The following is a 15,754-nucleotide window of genomic DNA, read 5'->3' on the forward strand; positions in this document are numbered from 1 at the left end:
GAAAGGTAATTTATGAATGGAGCACAAGCATTCCTTCCAGACTGAGCTTGTGTGATGCCAACAAGGTGTTTGATGTGAGGAGAGCAAGCTGTTGAGTTTGGCTAGGCCTGAGAGTACTGACAAAAGCAAAAGAGGCAGAAAAGAAGTGTCTGGAGAGGAGCAGTTGTGGAGTTTGTAGGCCTGTACCCAGGGTCAGGCCCTCAGGGTAATCACAGAGCCTCTGGGAGGGACTCTTACGGAATTAGGCAGGGGCCAGATTCTGTCTTTATTCTGTGCTAACCATTCAAATAGGGCAAAGTAATCTGCCACATTTAACATCTTTCTACTCTACACTTGAGTTTTAGTACTCTCTATATGTGCAGTTTTTGTGTTTTTCTGTGTTATTCCAGTGTCCTGAAATTCTTTCTGGATTGGCAACACATCCCATTTTCCACTTAATAAATACAACCACCGTTTATGCCTTGGGCAACATTTTTCAGTCATTGCCAAATCCTTATGGGTTTTTTTTGTGACATTCGTTTTTCATAATTAGTGATGAAAGTCACATCACTTAATGCCTATAAAATTATAAATACATCAGTCCACAATAAGACTTTTTTTTTGTCCCTGAAGTCTGTACGCAGATGGTATGTGTGTGTGTGTGTGTGTGTGTGTGTGTGTGTGCGCGCGCGCGCATGTGTGCGTGTACGTTTGTGTGTGTGTTTATGATAACAGTGCTTACATAATCTCAACAACCAGGCCCTGGGGACTCACACTTGGAGATGGAACGGCTGGTTTAAATTAGGTTTCCATGTGAAATACTGTATCGCTATTTTTTTCCTAACATTGTGGGAAAGTATATGGAAAATGATTTGACTGATAGGAAATAAATCTGGATGCATGATCAGGATTGAGGCACCAACCACGTGGTGGTCTGCGTCTGCTCTGTGAAGCTGGCCTCTCCAAGGGAAGATGGATTAACCCTTTCAGGCCACTAGACTAGTAAGTCACTGTGTGGGACCAGAATAGCCTGAAAGAGCAGTGACTCTCCAGAGCTGCTGATTGGCAATCAGTTTCGGTAAAAAAGGAACTACAGCCATAAGAAGAATATAGCCAGAGGGCTCAAGAACTAATGCATCAGGTGTCTTTGGGAAACGCTTTTAACTTTTGGGGATTTATTTTCATTTCTAAGAAGATGAGTTTGAATTTCTAGCTCAAAGAGTCAATAATTATGATTCTAAGTGTTTGCTCACAGTTTCCCAGAGCAGGATAGGGATCATTAAAGGCAAATCACATGAAAGGAAAAACTACACAGAACACCCATGACACTCAGTATTGACAAAACAGTTTCTTGCTCTGGAGAGTCAGGGTTTCACAAAGGTGACTTTTCACTGGGTAACCAGGTGATGAGGGCACAAGGCATAGAAACAGTGAGCAAGGAATCGCTTATAGCTGCAGGAGAAAGGATGGATCTGGGACTCGAGAAGGCTCCTGTGTGCTCAAAACAGCCCCGGGAGATCAGAACAAATGGCCATCTTAGGTTCTCCTCTTCCCAAGAGGCTCTGAATTCCTTGCAGGATGATCTGGACCCAGGCTTGTCCTAGGAGTCTGACTCCAGATCTGTTCTCCTGATGTTGCACGAAGTCCAGAGCAGGCTGAGAGCAGAGGTGCGTGCTCAGGGCCCACTGGGCTGGGGCAGGGCTGGGGCAGGGGCTCAGGGTGGCAGGTGGTCCCTCACATCCTGCATCAGCACTCCCGGCTGGTCCCACGGTGTGACCCTGTTTTATCGATGAAGGTCCCTGGTGCCACTGTTTTGCTTTTTGTTTCTGTGTAAGAAAGGGAAAGAGGTGTTCAGCATCTCTCTCTTCTGTTCTCCTTTTTTCATTGCTTTAATTATTTTTTTGGTACTCTCCTTGGTGTCTTCTCCTTTTAGTCTGACTCTGTGTTCAAATATGCAGCTCTTAAGCAAGTGCTTAGGAAAACCTAAGCGGTGCCAAGTTTAAAGAAACTGTCACCCCTGATCAGATAAAAGAGTACCGCACTGGGAGTCCTAGTTTTGACATTAACAAGAACTGTGACCTCAGAAGATCACTTCTCCCATGAGCCATAGATTCTTCATCTGGAAAAATGGGTTTGGACCGCCCTCTGTGGTTGCTGCCAGCACTAAATGTCATTCCTTCCTACCGTTTTATCAATGGGGCTGGTGGGGGTGGGAGGGAAGTGCAGTATGCCATAGACCTTAAACTCTTTTTTTTGTTGCAGTTGTCGTGGGTCACCATGAGCAGGTGTTCTGGCCTCACTCTCCCTCAGGCCAGGGAAATGAGGTGGTCCCAGGTGCCAGCACTGTTACTGAACCAGTGCAGCTAATGGGCCACGTGGGGTCAAGACCAAGGCTTTGGTTTGTTAACAACTAAGTTTATCAGTCCAGACATTAGCTAGGAGGGAGAAAGTAACTTAAATGAACACAAGTATTCAAGCACCAAAGTATAGGTAGCAGCAAAATAATCTTAGAGATTAAGCAGAGGATCGAGGCTGCGTATCATAAAGGGGGGGGGGACTTAGAAGTAGGTTATTATTAAATGTTATACTCTACTCTGTGTCATAGAAAAAACTAATCACATTAGAATAACTTTCATCCCAGACCTTGTGTATACACATCAGGCATTTAGTGAGTGGTTAATAGTGCTACCTCTGCGGCCCACACACCTAAATTCAAATTCAGGCTTTACCACTTTGGGTTGAAGACTTGCGCAAATCTCTTAGGCCCTCTGTCCTTCAGTTTCCTCATCTATAAAATGAGGATAATAATAATCCCTGACTCCAGATTGTTGTGAGAGATGAGTTAACATATGTAAAGTGCTTAGAATAATTCCCGGCACCCGGCACATAGTAAGTGCTATGTAAGTATCTGTTCATTATTAGTCATTTGAGCAGCATAATAGATAAGGGGTTTATGAAAGATAGTTTATAATTTTTTTGCATTTTTCATTTGATAGCATGCATTTTACTACTTGATAAATATTCTTTTATTTATGGACTAAGTGCATTGATTGCATTTAATCTTGCTGCCCATCAGTCAAACGTATTTATATGTATTTTAATCAATATTATCCTTGGGCTTTATTTTCTTATAGTCTCATGGAAGTTTATGGATCGAGAGGGAGTTCATGAATTACCTTTCAGCCTCCTTACTTTAAAGATGAAGAATATGGAGAAGTGAAGTGACTTTCCCAGAATCCCATAGCAAAGCAGTGATGGAGACCCAGAGCTTCACCTCCAATCTCTCAGCTGGGTCTTTCATTTCCCAGTACTAAACTGATTTTAAAAAAAAGAAAAAGAGTGGGGTACCGGGGTGGCTCAGTCATTTGAGCTACCGACTTCGGCTCAGGTCATGATTTTGCAGTTTGTGAGTTTGAGCCCTACATCAGGCTCTGCACTGACATCTCAAGCCTGCTCCAAATTCTGTGTCTCCTTCTCTCTCTGCCCCTCCCTTGCTCACACACACACTCTCTCTCTCAAAAATAAACATTAAAAATTAAAAGAAAAAAGAAAGAAAGAAAAGAAAAAGAGTTTTCCTGTGGAAAAAAATATTCCTTGGGTTTGCAGGACATAGGTTCAGTGGATCCCCTCTCTGCATTTTCTAGGTGAGCTCCTGGGTAACGTGGCTGATCCTCACGGCGGGCTCCATGGAGGAGAAGCGAGAAGTCTTCTCCTATTTGGTGCACGTGGCCAAATGCTGCTGGAACATGGGCAACTACAATGCTGTCATGGAGTTCTTGGCCGGCCTCAGGTATGGGAGTGGGGAATACAGTTATCTGGGTACGAGGTGAATGGCACTGAATTAATCGCCCTGGAAACCACATTTACCCAAACCAGGCACTTAGTAGTGATTATTTGCGGGAAATACATTATCCTTTGCTAACACCACAAACCTTGCCCCTCAAAGATGTAGCAGAATTCAGCCCCTATGGCCAGTCATGCTCCTAATTAACTGTCTGCTCTGATCTGTTGGCCAAGCTGGGTAAAATTTCCTGCTTGCATAACTCCATCCGCCCCATCACTGACCACTGCTTACCCTCTGTGTCCTATAAACCCCACTGTTATCTTTTTGCAGCTCTGCCTTATGAATTGCCTCAGCACTGTAGAATCCCAGCCACTGCCTGGGAATGGCTAACACTGATAATAAGCATTCAATAAAAGTAGTTCTTATTTTTATTGAACACTTACTATGTATCAGGCACTGGGCTGTGCATTTCCTATGCATTAAATATTTTAATTCTCATAACAGTTTCTTGGTAGATGCTATAAATTCCTACATCTTGCAAAAGAAGGAACTAAAGTTAGAAGTTAAGTCATTCACCCCAGGCCACCTGGAATGGCTGGGATGTGAATGCAGGCAGCTTTGATTTGAGAGTCCTTGCCCTTCACCTCTGATATCCTGCTCTTATGCCTTCTCCACTAAGCTAATAATAAGATCACCATTTTATCAATAAAGTCTTCTACCTCTTTCCTTTTCAAGCCTCAGTTACCCGGCATAAAGTAACTGCCCCTCACTCTTAATGGAAGGCAATGTGGTGTGAGGAAGAGCATGAGTTGTTGGGTCAGAACAGTGGGATCAAATCCTGGCTCCCCCATGGAATAGCTGTGTGGTCTGGGCAAGGTGCTCGACCTCCTTGAGCCCCAGTTTCTTTATCTGTAAAATGGGGATGATAATAATAAAAAGCACCTACTTCCTCACCCAGGATTTAGTGAGATAGTACAAAGTGTTTAGCACGCATGTTTGGCATGCAGTGAGGCCCCATAAAGCAAACCTGTTGTTCTCAGTGTCTGAGATTCACCTTCCCAGTGAGGGTTCTCACTATAAATAGATCTTGCTCCCTAACGTTATCGGGATTTTTCTTTGATTCTCCAGATCCCTGCAAAGGGATTCGTGGTTGGGGGAAAAAGGAAATTTCTCAGAGTTGGAATTTTTTTTTGTCCTTTTGAGCTTTCTTAACTAAGAATAAACTCAAATGACTGTGTCATTGGCATTCAAAATGATACATACAAATGTATCAGGCATGGCTCAAAAGAAGGAAAAAATAGAAAAAATACTGAGAGAACAGGAGATGATTGGGATGATTGGATTCTCTTTGTGATAAATTTTCTACAAAGAACCTCTGGTATTTTTCTTTAAAGAAAAGATTACATTATGATAACATAGTTCTATTTGAATGTGACTTCTCCTCTGTGTTTGGCAAGTTGGTGCCAGCTATTGGCTGGGGACCTCACTTCCTCTCTTCTGGACATCACTGTCCTCAAAGCATGGCAGCTGGCTTGCTCCGAAGTGAATGACAAGAAAACAAGGCAGAAGCTGCAGTGCCTTTTATGACCCAGCCTCAGAAGTCACACACTGTCACTTTACTACATTATACTGGTCACATAAGACTAGCACTGGTTGATTGTGGGTGGGGTCTGTGCTACACAGGGAGGTGTGGATCATTGGAAGAAACAATTAGAAGTAAAAAGATTTACATATAACAATATTTACTCAATCATGGTGTCAATTTAAAATAACCCAGGGGCGCCTGGGTGGCTTAGTTGGTTAAGCATCTGACTCTTGATTTTCAGCTCAGGTCATGATATCACAGTTCATGAGTTCGAGCCCCACATTGGGCTCTGTGCTGACAGTAGGGAGTGAGCCTGCTTGGGATTCTTTCTCTCCCTCTCTCTGTCCCTCTGCTCCTCCCCCACTCATGAGCAATAAATAAATAAATACATAAATAAATAAATTTTAAAAAATAAAAATTAAAAATACAATAACCCAAATGAATATCAGTGGGGAAATGAATGAAATAACATGATGTATTCTTACAATGGAATATTATTTAACCACCAAAAATGTTTTTGAAAAATGTTTGATATCATTGGAAAACACATAATATATAATGCATAAAAATATCTGGGAACAAGGCTGTCTTTACTTAATAGCCTCAGCAATATTTATACAACAACATTTATAAAACATTCAGAACATACATCTACAAATAGAATAAATACTGGAAGGAAATATACCTAATGTTGCCTGTGGATGTAGAACTATGGGTGGGTTTTCTATATTTTTGGTATTTTCCAGATTTTCTACAACAAGCATCTAGTACCTTTATAAACAGAAAAAGAAAGTTTTAAAACAGTGTCAGTTCTCAATCTAACAAAAAACCATTGATCTTGCTGAGGTTTGTCTTGTGCCCCCAAATGTAGTATGACTACTGTCACTCACAGAAACAAGGGCAATTAAATAATGAGAACTGTGTCTCACTCATTTATTCACTTAGTTTATTCACACTTCCATTTCATGCCCCAAAAGGGATTCTTACCACCTTATAAGAAACCAGGTATAAGGCAGGCTGGACTCAGTGGGGTGAAATCAGGAAACAATTTTAGTTTCCTGACCTCACTGTTGTTCAAACCTGCCTGACTGACTTTCCCTGCCCCCTGCTCTGGGTCATACCTTGGGAGGTCCTATAGCTTTCCCGGTCACTGATGGGGTCAATAACTTGTCTCATTCTCCTTTGCTCATGAGCATGAATAAATCTCAGAAACACACAGCTGTGCAAGAAAAGCAGGATGCCTGAGTACCTAATGTGTGACACCACTTATATAAAGTTTAAAAGCACTCACACATCCCTACAAACTGCTGGGTGATCTATACCTATGTTGGGGAAGCATACTTTGGTGAGGGAAAGAGGAGTATGTGTTCCTGGAGGAGCCCACTGAGGTCTCAACCACATTATTAATGTTTTGTTTTTAATGTTTATTTTTGAGAGAGAGAGAGTGAGCAGGGGAGGAGCAGAGAGAGAGGGAGACACCGAATCCAAAGCAGGCTCTGTGCTTAAAGCAGAGAGCCCGATGTCAGGTTAGGACTCATGAACTGTGAGATCATGACCTGAGCTGAGCCCAATGTTTTATTTTTTAAATGGAGAGGTTGGTGCATGGGGTTTGTCATGTTGTACTTCTCTATGTCCTTTGAATGTCTTCTCTTGGACATAGTGATTTTTTAATCCAGTCTGATATAAATCAAAATTTCAACCTCACCTTTGGTTTAAAGCGTCACCTTTTCCCCACATTTCGCAGCCCAACACATCTCAGAAACCTGCAGTGGAGCAGGAGAACGGGGTTTATCTTTTCTCACTCCAGCTCGGGGTCCTTGCAGAAAAAGTGGACAGGAGAAGAAAGAGGAAGGGAGATGGGGTAAAGGAAGCAAAGGTCTCCCTTGATGGGGACAGTTATAATCTGGCCTAGGTGCTCCCAAAGAGAGGTGTGCTTTTAGGGTTCCTCCCCAGTCACTCCTCCTACATTCCCCCACCTGCTGCCCTGTAGGTACCTCTCACTGCACCATTAGCCAGCAAGGAGCAAGGTGCACTCAGTCCCCAGGTTCCAGCTCTGGAAACCCTGTCCTCGCAGACTCTTTCTGCTGGGATCCCTCCTTGGGCAGCCACGTGGACACGTGGAACTGCCCCTCACGGTGGCCCTTACAGACTCACAGGAAACACACAGTGTTTTGCCCTCCCAGATTCTGCAAATGCAGGACAGGCCCACGGGAACCTTTGGGCAGCCCTAGGCAGCCTCTCATCTTTAGACTTTTCCAGGCAGGAGTCACACACCAGTGATCAACAAACTCAGGACAAAGGTCAGCCTCTCCATGAAGTTCACTTGAAGCCCCTGCCCTGGGATGGTCCTCCTCCTTCTCACATATAGAGGGCTCTGACAACTCTATCCAAAGAAATATTCCCTACCTGGCTGCTCAGAGCCAATTCTGCATGGCATGATGGACGGTTATATACCACAGAGGGCAGAGCTGTTGGGGTACCCTTGTGATGAGCTGGTGCCTCTCTTTAGGAAGTGGGGTACCATGTCACCTGTTGTTGTCAGCAGCAAGTTTATCATAGGAAAAGTCCCATCTAACATCCTGTTATGCAAATAGTATTTTAAGATCATGTCCCTTAGGATAACCCGTGGCTTAACGTCAAAGCTGGATTTAGTAAAAGCAGTTCTATAAAAGAGACCAAAACAGATTTCATGTATTTTACTGAGAAACTGGCCTAATCCAAGGATAACATTTTAAATATCAAGAGGAGTGGACGCACCATGTTTTCTGCAGATAGTCCTCCATAAATATCTGTACAAACCATATGACCCACTAGGTTTCCCTTTCGGCTATAGCTGCCAGAAAAATCCAAACCTAGGTTTAATGCCCACCTTCCAAAATTAACTCCTTCCACAAATAACATGTGTTATTTGTATCTGTCCTATTTAATTTTGTGTTTCAATTTTTAATTAAAAGTAATACCTCATTTGGGGAAGTAGGTGGAGATAGGAGTCCTAAATAAATATCAAAACAGTGAAAACTGAGGCAAAAAGAATAAATTTGCATGGAGCTTGGGCTATATACTACAAACGATATTATTTCTCCTTCAGTCTCAAAAAACATCATTTACTTACAATAGGTCAAGAAAAGTTTTAAAAATGTGGCAGTTTATGGACCAGTCTGACCTAGAGACCATGAGGAGCCTGAAGGATGCCATGGCTCAGCACGAATCTTCCTGCGAGTACAAGAAGGTGGTCACGCGGGCTCTGCACATACCTGGCTGTAAGGTGGTTCCGTTCTGTGGGGTGTTTCTGAAGGAGCTCTGTGAAGTACTGGACGGAGCCTCCGGCCTCATGAAGCTTTGCCCGAGGTACAATTCCCAAGAAGAAACTCTAGAGGTGAGTCCTTTCAAAATCTGAAGGCTTTATTGCTGCCTGGCTCCTCACTCACTAAGGCCAAGAAAGAACCTGCTGAGCCTAGGCTAATCCGTTGTCACTGTTGTGCTGGGTAACAGGTCCTTGGAAATTCCTGAGAAAAAAATGCCGGCTAGCACTGTTTGGGGCTTCTTCTTGTTAAATTAGCTTGAATGGGGCAGTGTGTAAGTACCAGTGAAAATGGGTGTTGTTCTCTGATTTTTTTTAAGGGATGATGGGGTTTTCTTCTCTCATTGGGTGGGAATGTCTGTATGCAGAGGATAAGAGAAGTCAAGCAAGAGTAGTAAGTTTTCTGAATCAGAGAAAGAAAACATGGCGGGAGGTCAGCACTGCCTTGCTTTCCTCCTCTGTGGGAGGACCCTGGAGAAGCTGGCATCTCATGTAAAGACGAGCTCCAGGCTCTGATCACGGCTGTCTCAGCTCTCCCAGGCCCGTGGCTTCTTGTTCCTGACTCCCAGAGGGGAGAGGACCTTGTGAGCTTTGACTCAGTGTATCGGGCATTGGAGAGAAAGGGCTCAGAGAAACTTGAAGAAAATAAGGAAACCGCCCTAGATGGTGTTTAGAAATGAAAGAAGAGACTGAATTGGGAGAACTTTACCAAGAATTTTGAGGAGTCCATAGCTGGCAGTTTCAAACCCAAATCTAGGATCATTGTCACCATGGCAACAGCAACACTACTGGCCTCACATACACACACACACACACACACTCACATACACCCCTTCTCGGTGGCCGTGAGAAGATTCCTAAAACTTCAGCCTCTGTGTCACCTGGGAACCAGGCATCACCTGGTATCAGGGAGACTTAAGAGCCCTTGACAGGCACAGGTAACACTACCAGCTTGCATCTCTCTGGCTTATGCAGGGAGATAAAAGTGCAGTAAATGGAGGAGTAAGCTTAACACAAGCCCTCCCTAGCACACCCACACCAGCTTAGACGCAGAGGATGCCACATCCAGTGGTGCAGCTGGAGCGCTTACCTCTGATGGGAGAAACTTCCTGATCATGAATACAAACTCTAAGAGCTTTAAAACCTCCAGGAAACCTCTGTGCTACCATAGGATATATGGGAAATAAAGCAAACATCATTCTTTCTCTGTGTTTCCCTTGGGCCCCAGGAATGTTATCTGGTTCCATAGAAGAATGGACTTCTGTCATGGTTTTTCTCAATTCTCTCTGCCAGGAGAAAACAACCCTACCCTTCCTCGGCAAAGTAGGGCTAATCTTCTCCCTCGGGAGCCTTGAAATAATGCTACTTTTTGTGTTGTAAATTTGAAACGGAGCGTTGATTCCTACAGGAACTAAAATTGTCTTAGTGGAAACAAGAGTGAGTTCCGATAGCTCATGTGGTGAAACGAAAAATGTTTTTCCTGGAGGCTCTTTCTTTTTCTTTCAATAAGAAATAGGCATAAGTGCCATTATTTATGGCTGCTGTGCTTTTATTTCCCTACCCAAGTCTTTTATTTAAGACACAGTACATGAAGTTGCAGTAACAAATTCTTGGTATGTTTTTCTGTAGTTTGTAGCCGATTACAGCGGACAAGATAATTTCTTACAACGAGTGGGACATAATGGCTTAAAGAATTCGGAGAAAGAGTCCACAGTCAACAGCATCTTTCAGATCATCAGGAGCTGCAGCCGAAGTCTGGAGGCCGAGGAGGAGGACAGCCCCAGTGAAGGAAACAGCTCCAGGAAAAATTCCTTAAGGGATAAAGCCCGATGGCAGTAAGTTCTACACTGTAAAAAGAGAGATGCTCATTTTTTTTCCTTTTTCCTATCTCAGTTTGGTGTTAGGTGGACTCCTAACAAAACCCCACCACGACTCTACCAATTCTGAATTTGAATTTTCCTTTCTAACTTGGCTGCTTTGTTCTAGACTTACCGCTCGTAATTTAACTTCTTGCCACCTGTTATCTCTTTAAAAAGAATAAGCTAGAGCTATCCTGTCATTTCTAAAAATTCAACAAATAAAGTTTTAGGATTAGAACCATGGTATTTATTAATTTCATAGCTTCTGTAAAAAATAATTGTTATTGATCATGGGGTGGGGCACAGGGACAAGCATTAATATATTTTTAAGTCAAATACACTGATTTATTAGGACTGAAGTGACACCCTGAAATCAGTCTTTTTAGGAGCTCCCCTAAGCTTCTGGGTGATTGTAAGTCAGGTTATTTAAAGATCTCATTTCTGGGTGCCTGGGTGGCTCAGTTGGTTAAGCATCTGATTTTGGCTGAAGTGATCTCATGGTCCATGGGTTCAAGTCCCACATAGGCTCTGTGCTGACAACTCAGAGCCTGGAGCCTGCTTGGGATCCTCTGTCTCCCTCGCTCTCTGCCCCTCCCCTGCTCACGTACCCTCTCCCTCTCTCTCTCAAGAATAAATAAACATTTTTAAAAGAGAGAGAGAGAGAGATCTCACTTCCAGAAACACGGTTCTGCAAGGTGGCATCTGTAGCTTTAAAACTGTTCAGTTGTTCCAATTGCTTGTTTATCTACAGCCGTTGCTGCCTACCTAGACATGTGTACCCACAACTACATGACAAGTTCAGAAATCAGTGGTCTTGGGGCATATATTGTGCCTCTTCAAGGCCATTTGTTCATGGGAAAGTCTAACTCAAATGGCAGAGCCTGGTCCAGCTAGAGGAATCCTCTAGCCCCATCTAAAACCTGTGTACTGGCTTTGACATCTTTGCCATGGAAGATTTTATCTGTAGTCAGTACTCATGAGTCATACCTTGCAGTTGTCTTTGAGTCCTTATACACAATTGTGTGCATTTATAAGACCTTGTAGTTTGTTTTGCAAAGCCTTTTCTGCTTGTCTCTGTGTGTGTGAGCCTATACTGGGAAGGGAACAGTGTTTTCAGAAAATAATTTCTTTGGATTTATAGAGCTAAATCCTTAGAATCTGTTGTGAACATAGAAATGAATGCTTTGTGCCTGAATCTCTAATGCTGTTATGTTTTAAGGAGATAAACCTGTATTCCAGATTCCTCCAAAGGACCCAAGTGCTCAAAGAATAATCTTACCACAGTGTCTGGGCCCTAAAGCTCAAATGTCTCACAAGTAGCTTCTACCAGTTGTTTTTTGTTTTTTAATTATCTCAAATCAAAGATTATTTGAAAGTTTTCTCACTAACTGTTGTCGACATTAGTAGCAATGTATATGCAGAGAGAGGACCGTTGATAAATAAACACATGTCTGCACAGGAAGCATCTCATAACCATTTAAGTCCTTAATCTATATCTGCCTTTACTTGCCTATCTGTGTTTATAGGTATCTAGGTATATACTAAACTCCTTTCACAAAAGATTTTGTAGATGCTTATAAGAATAAATGTAAATAAGGGCACCTGGGTGGCTCAGTCAGTTAAGCATCTGACTCTTGCTTTTGGTTCAAGTCATTATCTCATGGTTTGTGGGATCAAGCCCCATGTTGGGCTCTGTACTGACAGCAAGGAACCTGTTTGGGATTCCCTCTCTCTCTTTTCCTCTCTCTCCACCCCCCCGCTCTTTCTGTCTCACGCTCTCTCTCTCTCAAAATAAATAAATAAACAATACAAAGTGAATAAATATAAATAATTGATGATATTAAGGGAAAAGAGAAATAGGATAGGAAAAAGTAAAACATAATCAAGTGTGTACTATCCAGTCTTTACAGTGACTAAATTTTGTTCTGAGAATTCTTAGTGACCAAAAGAAAGAGACAGTCATGATCCATGATAAGTTTCACGGTATTTATAAGAAAAATCAGACAGATGATTTAGAGAAGAAGCATGCCTTTTCCTTTGTTACACCCTACTAGGAGAGATACATCATCCCTGAATAGATAAAATAATGAATTTCAGATGGCTCTTCTTTATAACAACCTTCTCTTGGGGCAATGTGGGGAGGGGTGGGAGGTGTCACTTAAAGATGTCAACCTTTCTAAACTACTTTTAGGAACGCTGCCTTTGATTGAGCCTTAGAGACTTAGCCTCTGAGTTTCCCTTAACATCTTTTTGATGGTTTTTTTGGCCTGGAGTTCCTTCAAGTAATACATTTCTTGTTTCATCCAACCACTTCTCCAGAAATTTTCATTCCCAATTTTCTACTTATTCTCTTGTCCCCTTTCTAATCATTTTATCATCTACATCCCAAGAATGTTGCTCTTTCACTTCCCATTTTCCAGCCTTTACTGGTAAGCAGTCTTAGAAGGGGAAAAAAATCACAAAAATGCAAATATCCTCTGAAGCCATGTTAAAATCACATTAAAAGCTAGGTCACTCAGTACCAGAAATAGTTTGTTTTACCCCAAGTAGCTGCTCCTCTGAAAAGAACCAGCAAACACAAAAACCGGGGGTGGGGGTATTTAATAGAATTCACTGAACCCAAATCAGCAAGCCCTGTTCCTGGGACCATCTGCCAGGCCTGGGGAACCTATTCCTGAACCAGAGCCCCATGTTATAATTTCCAGCACAGGGATGTGTGTGGCAAAGGGATTTCCAGGTCCCAAAACCCATAGGACCCATGCTTTGTTGTTGATTTGGCCGAAACAAAGACTCTATAAACCTTTAGCCCTGTTCCTGTGGCAGCCATCAACTCTGTGAAACTTACATCAAAGAAAGAAGGGACAATCTCATGGTCATTGCTTCTCCCAGCCTGCAGAGTCCTCTTATAATTTTTCTCAAATCTCCCAGCTACTCCTGCCAGAAAACCCATTTGAAGCACTCACAGAAACCCCAGGAAAGTGATTATAAAAAGTTCAAGTCCTCAGCAGGAAAGGAATAGGGTTTAGAGAATCTCAAAAGGTCAGTGGAATTTTAGGGTCAACTCATCCAACTCCCCTGTACAGATGAAGAAGTGATGCCCATGGAGTCACTTGCCCATGTGATGCCTACAGAGCTGGGGCATAAGCCTGACCACATTTTCAGTACAAGACAGGGTCTTTTCTCCTGCAGTGTTCAAGGCATTTCTTGTTACTGTAGAGGGGCTAACCTCAGCTTCTTTTTATTTCTAGTTCCTATAGATTGGGAACATCTGAATTATAAAAAACACTCCAGTTATATTTTATACAACCTATAAAACTCATTAATAAAGACTTTGTGGGGTGCCTAGATGGTTCAGTCAGTTGAGCATCCGACTCTTGATTTTGGCTCGGGTCATGATCCCAGGATCATGGGATTGAGTCCCTATCAGGCTCCATCCTGAGTGTGGAGATTCTTAAGATTCTCTCTCCCTCTCTCTCTCTCTCCCTCTGCCCCTCTCCCCTGCTCACATTCTCTCTCTCTCTCTCTCTCTCTCTCTCTCTCTCTAAAATAAAATAAAATTTAAAAAAGTGATGATTTTTTTAAATTTACCAGCACGGAGAATAAAGAGTTTTGTCTTGTGAGTTTGTGTAAGTCATGGAGGCATAAGAGAAGCATGTGATACCATTGCAGGAAAATGGAAATTAAGAATATTAAGATGTGAGGAGCTTGGGTGGCTTGGTCGGTTGAGAATATGACTCTTGATTTTGGTTCAGGTCATGATCCTAGAGTTGTGGGATTGAGGCCCACATCGGACTCCTTCCTGAATGTGAAGCCTGCTTAAGATTCTCTCTCTCTCTCTCTCTCTCTCTCTCTCTCTCTCTCTCTCTCTAGTAAGATGTGTAAGAAGATTGTGTAGTCATATAGGACCTGCAAGGTCTTAATATTGTTGCCCCTCTTTAAGATGCTGCAGCTTAGGGGTGCCTAGGTGGCTCAGTCGGTTGAGTCTGACTTCGGCTCAGGTTATGATCTCACAGTTTGTGGGTTCGACCCCCATGTCAGGCTCTGTGCTAACTCTCAGAGCCTGGAGCTGCTTCAGATTCTGTGTCTCCCTCTCCTTCTGCCCCTCCCCTGCTCATTCTTGTCTCTCAAAAATAAATAAACATTAAAAAAAAAAGTTAAAAAAAAAAGATGCTGCAGGGGCACCTGGGTGGCTCAGTCAGTTGGGCAGCTGACTGGCTCAGGTCATAATCTCACAGCTCATGAGTTCGAGCCCCACGTCGGGCTCTGCGCTGACAGCTCAGAGTCTGGAGCCTGCTTCAGATTCTGTCTCCCTCTCTCTCTGCCCCTTCCCTGTTCTCTCTCTCTCTCTCTCTCTCTCTCTCTCTCTCAAAAATAAATATTAAAAAAAAAGATGCCGCAGCTTAAGAAGAATTTGTACATTTGAAGAAATTGGATATAAGTAGATAATGAGTTCAGACAGAACCTTAGAATGGAGACTGCTTGAGATGATTAAGAACTCAAATTTTGCAGTCGCATTGCCAGCACTCTCTATTTATGTCACCTGGGTAGGTGACTTCATCTCACTAAGCCTTGGTTTTGTCATCTAAAATAGGGATGGCCATACTGCTTTATAGAGCTGTTGTAAGGATTTTGTGAGATAAGCACTTTTACACTGTAAATGCCACATAGATGGGATTATCGGGCCACGGCTGCCATCACACCCTTCAGTGCCAAGCCAGGGCATCTGGGGGCCTGACACTTAGGTGTGGGCACTTGGCAGCAGTCACCATTTTAGGACCACCCCTCAGTCATGCTCCCCTTCCTTACTGGAGAGAGCTGAATTCTGTGCCCTCCTACTCCAACTGCCTCCTTGAGACTTGCCTGGAAGATTATCCAATCCCACAGGGATAGAAAATAAGAAAGCTGAGCAGAAGGAAGTACAGTATCTGAGAAACACACACACACACACACACACTCACACACGCACTCTCAATGTGCAGACACAAAATAATAAAATGACAGGAAACCAGTTATTCTCCACAGAAGATGGTATAGACCAGTCTCAATCTTACAAACACCCACCTCATAACATCCTTTACATATAGTTGACTGCTTCAGGCCAGCCCAGACCCTAACATGGTCTCCCCTACACCACCCCGGCTTTGCTGGGCGTACCTGGGACCCTCTCTGTCTCTCTCTCTCTCTTCGTGTCTCCTCAGCCAGCACCCAAGACCAGTCCTACTTCTGTGACCTATAACAAAGAAAGC

The 15,754-nt window shown here is 43.0% G+C and overlaps 1 protein-coding gene across 2 annotated transcripts in view; it reads left to right on the forward strand.

The window, feature by feature from the left end:
• The window catches only part of PLCE1 (phospholipase C epsilon 1), a 321,900-nt gene that overhangs the window by 218,305 nt on the left and 87,841 nt on the right, over positions 1 to 15,754 (forward strand). For both annotated transcript variants that reach the window (XM_049646407.1, XM_049646408.1), the window contains exons 5-7: positions 3,624 to 3,769; positions 8,466 to 8,724; positions 10,279 to 10,484. In XM_049646407.1, coding sequence (XP_049502364.1) covers positions 3,624 to 3,769; positions 8,466 to 8,724; positions 10,279 to 10,484 — 611 coding nt within the window. The remainder of the gene's footprint in view (positions 1 to 3,623; positions 3,770 to 8,465; positions 8,725 to 10,278; positions 10,485 to 15,754) is intronic.

This window comes from Panthera uncia, chromosome D2, assembly GCF_023721935.1.
Source record: "Panthera uncia isolate 11264 chromosome D2, Puncia_PCG_1.0, whole genome shotgun sequence".
Lineage (NCBI taxonomy): Eukaryota > Metazoa > Chordata > Mammalia > Carnivora > Felidae > Panthera > Panthera uncia.